The 11,625-nt window shown below is 39.2% G+C and overlaps 1 protein-coding gene across 1 annotated transcript; it reads right to left on the bottom strand.

Moving 5' to 3' along the window:
- Positions 1-754: 754 nt before the first annotated feature.
- LOC105709408 (E3 ubiquitin-protein ligase Mdm2) lies at positions 755-5,886 on the bottom strand. The gene is given in 3 exon segments (XM_064376783.1): positions 755-1,212; positions 1,215-1,337; positions 5,802-5,886. Coding segments are annotated over 3 exon segments (666 nt in total).
- Between the last annotated feature and the right edge of the window lie 5,739 nt (positions 5,887-11,625).

Raw genomic sequence — 11,625 nt, forward strand, 5'->3', positions numbered from 1 at the left:
CTACCTAGCACTTCAGGAGGCCGAGACAGGAGGATCCTTTGAGTCCAGGAGTTCAAGACCAGCCTGGGCAACATAGGGAGACCCTGTCTCTATAGTAAAATCAAGAAAAAGAAAAATAAAAGTAGTACATTTTTACTTACATAGCACCAAATATATGGTGAAACCCTGTCTCTACTAAAAATACAAAAAAATCACATGGTGTGGTGGCACATGCCTGTAATCCCAGCTGCTCTGGAGGCTGAGGCAAGAGAATGGCTTGAACCCGAGAGGGAGAGACTGCGAGATGGTGCCACTGCACTCCAGCCTGGGCAACAGAGTGAGGCTCCATCTCAAAAACAAAAGAAACAACCAAATCTTTCAAACATTTTCCCTTTACATGAAAGGTATTAAATAAGTTACATTTAAATGTCCCATATGCACGCGCGCGCGCGCGCACACACACACACACACACACACACAGAATATTCTCATTTAAGACAGAGTAGAAATTATTTAAAATTCAGGGTTGAGGTAAAGGATGAGCTATTCAATTCAAATTATATTAAAACCCAAATATAAAATAGACACAGAAGTGAAATTTTCTTCAAAGTAAGTATTTACTATTCCACTACCAAAGTAGGTAGATAATCCTAAAGAGAAGAAATCCACAAGGATTGAGGCATTTTCTCACTTTGATATATGTAAATAAATTTCACGTTGTCTGAATTCTTAGGGATAATTAGTTAGAAATGTAATTCTCTTGTACACAGGGTAACTAGGGGAAATAAGCTATCACAATCATTTGAATTGGTTGTCTACATACCGGGCAGGGCTTATTCCTTCTCTTTAGCTTCTTTGCACATGTAAAGCAGGCCATAAGATGTCCTGTTTTGCCATGGACAATGCATCCATTTTTAGGTCGACCTTGACAAATCACACAAGGTTCAGTGGCATTAAGGGGCAAATTAGATTCCATACTTTATTCTTTGTCTTGTGTTTCTTCCCTTTCAAACTCTTTCGCATCTTCTTGGCTGCTATAAATAATGCTACTAGAAGTTGACGGCAGAGAATAGTCCTCCCTTTCTTGTGATTGTGAGGTTTGTGTAATTTTATCATCATTTTCCTCAACACACGACTCTTCGGAATCATTCACTATAGTGTTTTTACAATCGGGAACATCAAAGCCCTCTTCAACTTGTGTTGAGCTTTCCAGTTTGGCTTTCTCAGAGATTTCCCTTTATCTTTCCCTTTATCTTCAGAAAGCCAATTCTCAGGAAGGGCCCAACATCTGTTACAATGTGACAGAAGTGCAGGATTCATTTCATTGCATGAAGTGCATTTCCACACACAGTCAGTTTCTGTAACCCTTTAACTACTAGTCACAGAAATGCTAGCAACTTTGCTATGTCTAAGGTAAAATATATCACACAGCTCATTATTCAGTGTTTCGTGTTTTATATTAAAATAGTCACCATGTACAGCCTAGCCAACATTGTGAACCCCGTCTCTACTAAAAATAAAACAAAAAAATAGCAGGGTGTGGCGGTGGGTGCCTGTAATCCCAGCTACTCAGGAGACTGAGACATGAAAATCTCTTAAACCCGAGAGGCAGAAGTTGCAGTGACCCAAGATTGCACCACTGCATTCCAGCCTGGGTGATAGAGTGAGAGTCAATCTCAATAAATAAATAGAGTGAGAGTCAATCTCAATAAATAAGTAGATGGATAGATAGGTAAGTAGATAGATAGATAGATAGGGTAATTATCTTTTTTAACCAAACTTGTAGTTTGTGTACTCATCAAGTTTTAAGTGGATCTAATTTTCAGATCACACGTATTTGCTCTTAAGAAACTTTTTTATTGGATTTACTAAATGTTTTCATTTTTATCATTAACGATCTATCTCCCATGAAGGCAAGAACCGTATCTGCCGTATCTACATTGCGTTGGGCAATAGGCTCCATTAGTGGAGCAATGCATGAAGAGGATGAAAAATGATTTATTGTTACAGTTATAATGGATCTTTTAGGATTATGTGAACAGAAAAGAGGCAAAGATAATAAAGCTATTATTGCATCAAATATCATGTACATAGTAGGTCAATATCCATGATTTTTGAGAGCTCATGGGAAATTTTTGAAGACAGTAGTTAACAAGCTGTTTGAATTCATGCATGAGACCCATGATGGAGTCCAGGACATGGCTTGTGATACTTTCATTAAAATAGCCCAAAAGTGCCGCAGGCATTTTGTTCAGGTTCAGCTTGGAGAAGTGATGCCATTTATTGATGAGATTTTGAACAACATTAACACTATTATTTGTCATCTTCAGCCTCAACAGGTTCATACATTTTATGAAGCTGTGGGGTACATGATTGGTGCACAAACAGATCAAACAGTACAAGAACACTTAATAGAAAAATACATGCTACTCCCTAATCAAGTCTGGGATAGTATAATCCAGCAGGCAATCAAAAATGTGGATATACTGAAAGATCCTGAAACAATCAAGCAGCTTGGTAGCATTTTGAAAACAAATGTGAGAGCCTGCAAAGCTGTTGGACGCCCCTTTGTAATTCAACTTGGAAGAATTTATTTAGATATGCTTAATGTATACAAGTGCCTCAGTGAAAACATTTCTGCAGCTATCCAAGCTAATGGTGAAATGGTTACAAAGCAACCATTGATTAGAAGTATGCGGACAGTAAAAAGGGAAACTTTAAAGTTAATATCTGGTTGGGTGAGCTGATCCAATGATCCGCAGATGGTAGCTGAAAATTTTGTTCCCCCTCTGTTGGATGCAGTTCTCATTGATTATCAGAGAAATGTCCCAGCTGCTAGAGAACCAGAAGTTCAACTACTACTGTTAATCCAGCGCCATCTCAACTGTATGGAATCTGGTATAAACTTAAATATCTACAAATGAAGAACCAGCACTCAGACTGAGCAGGATCCTGCCATCTAGTGGTCCACACGAGTAACAGCTCGGTTAAATACAGTACTAACTCTAGAGGCAGGTATGCGTTCATACAGTCACGACTTTGGAAGAGAAAAATATAAAGATAATACAGGAAGTAACGAGAATAGGTAAAAGGTAAAAGACTAGGATGACTATCAAAATTGGTTCCATCTCCTACATCTTCTAGAGAACTATGCAATGATTACTAATATCCAGAATAATAACCATGAGACACTGCCACATACCAAAAAAGGTATCCAATCTTTTGGCTTCCCTGGGTCACATTGGAAGAAGAAGAATTGTCTTGGGCTAGGCGTAAAATACACTTAACACTAACAATAGCTGATGATGGGGAAAAAAACTAAAGAAAAAAATCATAATATTTTTAAGAAAGTGTATGAATTTGTGTTGGGCCACATTCAAAGCCATCTTGCCATATGGCCCACGGGGCGTGGGTTGGACAAGCTTGTTTAAATACATACAAAAGAAAATATTCCATTTGTCAAGCACTCTTGTTAACAAAAAACTTTTTTACCAAAATTCAGTGACATCACTTAAGAAATTCTGCTCGCTAATATTTTGGAATTCTGTATTAGTCATCAGAAAGTACCAATACTCTCCTGTCATCCATGCAATAATGAACCTGTATTTCACAGTATTCGTAAATAGAACTTACCTGATATCTAGACCTATTTGCCAAATGTAAAGCTTAGACTATGCTGACTTTTTTGCTGATGGCTGCAATAAAAGGTATTTTTACTCTAAACAGTCAAGACAAATTTGCCTTAAAATGCTAAAATATTTAACTGAGCTAAATTTTTGGTTTTGCTTCTTTATTTTTTAAAAAGTACAACTTTGAAATTCTCAAATACTTCTATACTCAATTAATTTGAATGTACTATTGGTGCAGTGATCCATAAATAAGCTCTAATACATAGTAGTTATCTAATGATAACTACTACTACTACTACTAATTTTCCCAATACCAGTGTTACTCTACTATTTTCCACATTTCTTACAATACCTGGGGTTGAAGGTGGAGATCAATATAGTAGTTTTATTTTAAAGTAAAATTTAGCACTGTGTTTTGTATCAATCTCATAAGACACATGTACATTCTATGCGACTCAGGCTACTTTGCAGCAGTGCCCACCTAGCCTCTCCATCTTCACTTGCCACTCCCTCTCCCTCCCCTATGTCCGCCCCTCTGTCCCTCCTTCCTGTCCTGGAACTACCAGTGCTTTCTCACCTCAGCGTTTTACACACACCATTTCCTCCCACTGCCTAAATAGCATTTCCTCCAAGACTCTCTCCCCCCAGTCAGTCCTACACTAGATGCCCTGATAAACTCTCACATCACCTGGCATTTCACTTTCAGAGCACAACTTTTTATATCTAATTTCTTGCTTCATGTATCTCTTATGTTAATCACTTGGCCTTTGCTAGATTAATGACTGAGTGACCAGAAGTTCCAATGATCCCATAAATCATATGATTTTAAACTATTTTTGTAGCTTTTGCTAGTTGTAATAAAAATTTTCAAATGTCTATTCTTTACTTAACATTCACATTTGCATGGAGATGATTTTTCTTTCCAAATAGAGAGGTTTAATAAAGCTAATATGCTTGACCACATTTTGGAGAGTTTACATACTAATTTCTTAACCCCTTCTCTAATATGGTTAGTAAAGCTCTGTGTTTTCAACAGGAAGCAGCAGCCTGTGAATTTCTCACCTTGGGGCTTCCATTTTCCCTCCAAGTGGCTTCACCTTTCTTTCTTTTTTTCTTTTCTTTTTTTTTTTTGAGACGGAGTCTCACTGTGTCACCAGGCTGGAGTGCAGTGGCACCATCTCGGCACACTGCAACCTCTGCTTCCCAGGTTCAAGTAATGCTCCTGATTCAGCCTCCTGACTAACTGGGACTATAGGCACGCACCACCACACCCAGCTAATTTTTTGTATTTTTAATAGAGACGGGTTTTCACCATGTTGGCCAAGATGGTCTCCATCTCTTGACCTCGTGATCCGTCCACCTCAGCCTCCTAGAGTGGTGGGATTACATGCGTGAGCCACCGCGCCAGGCCAGTGTCTTCACCTTTCAAATGAGCAAGCCTGACCTCTCTGGCTCCTAAATCCCACCTTTACAAGCTGCAGGAGCCAGTGCATGGCGGGCATAGTTTATCTTTACCTTTTTTTTTTTTTTTTTTTGAGATGGAGTCTCAGTCTGTCTCCCAGGCTAGAGTGCAATGGGCACAATCTTGGCTCACTGCAACCTCCGCCTCCCGGGTCAAGTGATTCTCCTGATTCAGTCTCCTGAGTAGCTAGGATTACAATCTAATTTTTGTATTTTTGGTAGAGACGGGGTTTCACCATGTTGGCCATTCTGGTCTCAAACTCCTGACCACGTGATCTGCCCGCATCGGCCTCCCAAAGTGCTGGGATTACAGGCGTGAGCCACCGCGCCCAGCCACCTTTGCCTTTTTTAAACCTTTCCCTCCTCACCAGCTTTTCTTTTTTTAAGACTTTATTTTCTTAAAGCAGTTGTAGAGCAAATTTGCTGAACCTACTGTGGTAAAGTCAATACAAATATAAATATTTACTTAAAAAACCCCAAGAACCAGTACCCAAAAGCAAAATTATCTAAAGGAAAATTGAGAAGGTACAGAGGTTTCCCACATACCCCTTGTCCCTACACCCACACGTGCATAGCCTCTTTGATGATCAATACACCTCACCGAAGTGGCACATTTGTTACAACCAATAAACCTACACTGAAGGATCATTACCACCCAAAGTGCATCCATAGTTTAAATTAGGATTGTGAGGCTGGGGGCGGAGCAGGACTTGGCGCAGCTGTGGCAGCTACCTGCCGGGCGGCGGAGGCGCCGGGAGGAGGAGAGGGAGGAGAGGGCGGCGCAGGCCTCTGGGTTCAGGGCACCGAGGCTGCCCATGCTCCCGGGCTCCGGTTGCACGGCTCACTCCCGAAGGTGTTGCTTCCAGCTTTTGCCTCCTTAGGAAGCGGGGAGCGTCAGTGTCGGGAGACCCTGAGACCGCAGTGCCGAGCCGGAGCTGGTGATGCCCGCGCCAGCCTTCAAGTGTTCTTAGGTTCTTCTTCTTTTTATTCATCTCTAGAACATGGACTTCCCGTGCCTCTGGCTAGAGCTGTTGCTGCCTGTGGTAGCTGCGCTGGATTTCAACTACCACCACCAGGAAGGGATGGAAGCGTTTTTGAAGACCGTTGCCCAAAACTACAGTTCTATCACTCACTTACACAGTATTGGGAAATCTGTGAAAGGTACGGTCCGTCTGTGCACACTTTCCCAAACCCTCAGTCCTCCCTTTCAGTATTCATTAAATATGCCCCGGCTTCCCATTTCCTCTTCCACGTACCGACCCTGAGGGGCACAGAACAGGTAAACCGGTACCCTGCGTGTTGGTTTTCTGCTTTTGTTTTGTTGGGAGGAGTAGTAGGAAGAACTGAATTTTACTGGGCTTGTCCATTGTAATTCAGTGTCACTGAGTCCTTTGCATTATTGGAGTTCTGTCTTTTTGGATCTTGCAGACATTTGTTATTTGGGATGTGTGTTTTAGTTCCTTTTCAAGAAAACTCCAAATTAAGTCCGTCTATCCATTTCAGTTCACCTTTGGGCTTCTTTAAATATGACTTGGACTGTTAATGTCATTTCTTCAAGTCTCTTTTAAACTGAAATAATGCAGTTTTGTTGGTAAGATTTCTAGGTCATATCTAATTAGCTTTTTTTTTTTTTTTACTTCGTGTATCCACAGTCTGACTGTGATTATATAATTTTTTTTTTTGAAAGAAAGAAAGAAAAAGAATAAAGAAGAGGAGGAAAAAAGAAGAGAAAGAGAGAGAGAGAATAGGAGTATTGCTTTCTTGCCCAGGCTAGAATGCAGTTTAGTAATGGGTATTGAAAACCTCTTTTATACCAATAATTCTACTTGATGTAAACAGGAAGGAATAAGGGAAGAAAATAACAAACGAGCAGCCAACCAATATTTCATTTAAACCTATGAAATGCTATGCGATTACTGAGGAGTGATTTACTTCCAATTATGTAGTCACTTATGGAATAGGTGTGAGGTGGTAATGTATGTTTTATGTATTTGAAGTGGAGAGTTCTATAAATGTTTATTAAGTTTACTTGTTCCGGGTCTGAGTTCAAGTCCTGGATGTCCTTGTTAATTTTCTGTCTCGTTGATCTATAAAATCATTAGCTCTTCTTGTTACATTGATCCTTTTGCCATTATGTAATGTCCTTCTTTGCCTCTTTTGCTCTGTTACTTTAAAGTCTACTTTATCAGAGGCAAGAATTGCATCTCCTGCTTTTTATTTGTTTATTTTTACTCTCTGATTGGTTGATAAATCTTCCTCCTTCTCTTTGTTTTGAGTCTTTGTATATCGTTGCATGTGAAATGGGTCTGGATGCAGCATAGCAATGGGTTTTGGCTTTTTATCCAATTAGAATATATATAACTTTAATACTAGCATTTGATGCTAGCTGGCTGTTTTGCCCATTAGTTAGTGTAAATTTTTCGTTGTGTTAATGTTCTTTTCTTTTTGATATATTTTTGGAAAGGCTGATATTGGTTGTTCCTTTATATGTATAGTGCTTCTTTCAGAAGCTCTTGTAAAGCAGGCCTGGTGGTGGTGAACTCTCTAAGTACTTGTTTGTTCGCAAAGGATTTAATTTTTCCTTCGATTATAAAGCTTAGTTTGGCTGGATATGAAATTCTGGGTTGAAAGTTCTTTTCTTTAAGGATGTTAAATATTGGTCCCCACTCTTTTCTGGCTTGTAGGGTTTCTGCTGAGAGATCTGCTGTAAGTCTGATAGGTTTCCCTTTATGGGTAACCTGACCTTTCTCTCTGGCTGCCCTTAGTATTTTCTCCTTCAATTCAACCCTAATAAATCTGGCAATTATGTGCCTTGGGGTTGGTCTTCTTGAAGAATATCTTTGTGGTGTTCTCTGTATTACCTGGAGTTGAATATTACCCTGCCTTGCCAGGTTGGGAAAATTTTCCTGAATGATATCCTGAAGAGTATTTTCCAACTTGGATTCATTCTCTTCATCACATTCAGGTACACCTATCAAACGTAAATTAGGTCTTTTCACATAGTACCATATTTCCTGGAGACTTTGCTCATTCCTTTTCATCCTTTTTTCTCCAATCTTGTCTTCTTGTTTCATTTCACTGAGCTGGTTCTCGACTTCTGATGTCCTTTCTTCTACTTGATCAATTCGACTGTTTAAACTTGTTCATGCTTCGCGAAGTTCTCATGTTGTGTTTTTCAGCTCCATCAATTCACATATATTCCTCTCTAAATTGTCCATTCTTGTTAACATTTCATCAAACCTTTTTTCAAGGTTCTTAGTTTCTTTGCATTGGGTTAGAACAAGTTCTTTTAATTCACAGAAGTTTCTTATCACCCACGTTTTGAAACCTGCTTCTGTTATTGGAACACACTCGTAATCTATTAAGCCTTGTTCCGTTACTGATGAGGAATTGTGATCCCCTGTAGAGGGAGAGGCATTCTGATTTTGAGTATTCTCTGCCTTTTTACGCTGATTTCTTCCCTTCATTATATATTTATCCGTCTGTTGTCTTTGTAATTACCGACTTTCTAACTAGGTCTCTGAGCAGACGTCCAACTTGTTGATTCCCAGCGCCGAAATCTGAGCAGTCCACTGCGCCGGCCACAAGAGTCGCCCTGGTGACACGTGGGGCTCCTCTGCTGGGAATCTCCTGGTCCGTGAGCAACAAATATTCGTCTGAAAGTGTGGCGTCCTCTCGTTCTCTGCGCTTTCACTGGGAGCTAGGAGCCCGAGCTGCTAGTGATCAGCCATCTTGGATCTCTCTCCTAATTAGCTTTTTAAAGTTATGCAAAGCAAAACTATCATTTCTAAAGTTTCTTTTAATCTAAGTAGTGCAGTTCTGTTGGTTAGATTTGTGTCATGTGTAATTAGCCCTATGGCTTAAAGTTATGCCAAAAAAGTGGTTCTAGTATTAAAGGCTGTTTTTAAAATGTATGCATTTGTTTGTTTGAGATGGAGTCTCACTCTCTTGCCCAGGCTGGAGTGCAATGATGCAATCTCGGCTCACTGCAACTGCTGCCTCTTGGGTTTAAGTGATTCTCCTTCCACAGCCTCCCAAGTAGCTGGGATTACAGGCGCCTGCCACCATGCCCGGCTAATTTTCATATTTTTAGTAAAGACAGGGTTTTACCGCGTTGGTCAGTCTGGTCTCAAACTCCTGACCTCAGGTGATCCACCTGCCTCACTCTCCCAAAGTGCTGGGATTACAGATATGAGTCGCCATGTCCAGCCTAAAATGTATCCATTTGAAGAAGACAATGCTAGATAATAAATATATATTTACAGTGATTGAAACTCTTCCTAGCATTTCATATTTACTATTAGTTACTTATTGTTCTAAGTTAGAAACTACATAAAGTTATTTTAATTTTTATAGATAGCTAGTTTGAATCAGAGAAATTACATAATTTGTTCAAGGTCTCCCAGATGGTGAATTTTATAGCCAGGACTGGCACCCAGACCATTCGGACAAGGCAAATAATTTGATCAGATATTATTTCTTAATCATCTTTTATTATCCAGATGTTCCCAAAGACGTTACCAGAAAACTTAGTCCTTAAATCAAAAGTCTCATAAAGTTTATGCAATTTGGATCACACCTGTTTGTAAGTTGTGTTCAAACTCTACCTGGATTTTAGCTCTGGGCTTTTGAGTCAATTGAGAGTCTCATAATTACCATATTTTTAATCATTTTTCAAAAAAGGCTATGGCTTCTATATTAAGAAAATGTATTATATAAATGTATTTATGTGCAATGTGAAGTCAATATCATGGGCTGTGTGTAATAGTAACTTTGTTTTTAAACAGCATTGCCAAAGACTCGGTGCCAGAATTACTCTATAATTGCTCTATAATCCTAAATTATAGAAGTTGGGCATGTGAGAAATCATATCTTGAATCAGCATATGTATTCAGCCTTCTGAAATCATTTTTCCCCTAGGGCTAGAGTAGAGCAATTTAAAAAGATCTAGGAATACTAATTATATTAATTAAAAAAATATAGAACGCAACTAGCTTGAGTTATTGTTCAGTCATCATTTGAACCACAAGATGATGAGGATGTTGTTAATTTTAAGTACTAAAAGATTTGGTGAGGTTGCCTCTTTTCAAACACAATGTGCTTGTGACAGTTGGGGGCTCTCTTTCCTAATGTGAATCAACAAATGTGATCTATCCCGCATGATATCAAACCACAATCACAGTGAAAGTCAGCAGGCTTAATATATTTTTTAATTTTACCTTGTATGGACCCTTGTGGTTAAAGGCTTGAGGAGTTATCGTGTAAAAATAAAATCTGACACTAGTGGTCAAATGTTTGTGTTGGGTATTACTCTGAATAATAACTCAGATTAAGAAAAATCCCAAATCTGACATCTGGCTCCAAGCAGTAGGCTAAACTGCACGCCAGTAACTGGGAGTCTGTTGCCAAAGTGTCACTGCATATTAGTGTGACAGTGGAGAGATGGTGCTCCTTTGTTGGTGCTCTTTTTCACTAGATAGACTATTTTCCCTAGCCGTTCTGCCCTCTGGTGTAAGATAAGTTTGCTTAGAAAACAGAATTTATGACCGGGTGCGGTGGCTCACACCTGTAATCATGGCACTTTGGGAGGCCGAGGCAGGAGGATCACCTGAGGTCAGTAATTCTGAGACCAGCCTGGTCAACATGGTGAAAACTTGTCTCTACTAAAAATATAAAAAATTAGCTGGGCAAGATGGCATGCACCTGTGGTGCCCACTACTAGGGAGGCTGAGGCAGGAGAAATAGCGTGAACCCAGGAGGCAAAGGGTGCAGTGAGCCAAGATTACGCCACTGCATTCCAGCCTGGGCGACAAGAGTGAAACTCTTGTCTCAAAAAAAGGAAAAAAGAATTTATTATATATGTGCTATTTATTTATTTATATTACATGTATTAACATGGATAATCAAAGTAATACATTTTTAGTTTTTGTAGAAACTAAAATATATGTGATAAGCATACATATCACATATATTTTCTTTGATGTAATTGTGGATTATATTCTGCTTTTTTCTCCATTTCACGTTATTTCATTATATATTTCTATGAATTGACAAAGTCTGCAGATGTGAATTCATTGCTGTATAGTATTTCATTCTCTTGATTATGTGAATTTTCTTAGTCATTCACCTCTTTGGGCATCTGTATAGTTTTTGGTCAACTCTGTTATAAACACAGTGCTATAAAACCACAGATACATGCCATGATAATTACCTCCTATTATTATTGGTGAATTTTGAAAACTTTCTTATTTTGAAACTTTTAAAACTCACACAAAAGTTAAGCACATTTGTACCCTTTACCCAGATTCAGCCATAGTAGACCACATTTCAGTTGAGCCTTTTGAAGGAAATCCCACTACCTAGCGACATAGTCAAGAAAATCTTAGGTGAAACAAGAGAAGCAAAAGAGGACTGATGACCTAGTTCAGAAAAATCAGAAAAGGTACAGTGTCCATCAGTTCGTTCAGTCCTCATTCATTCAATTAAGGGAGCACCTCCCATTTTTTGCCCCTAACCCCTTGTCTAGAAGGATGCCTGCCACATAATCAATAATCTG

Source organism: Aotus nancymaae, unplaced genomic scaffold (assembly GCF_030222135.1).
Source record: "Aotus nancymaae isolate 86718 unplaced genomic scaffold, 86718_ANA_hifiasm-v0.15.2.pri h1tg000016l, whole genome shotgun sequence".
NCBI classification, from domain to species: domain Eukaryota; kingdom Metazoa; phylum Chordata; class Mammalia; order Primates; family Aotidae; genus Aotus; species Aotus nancymaae.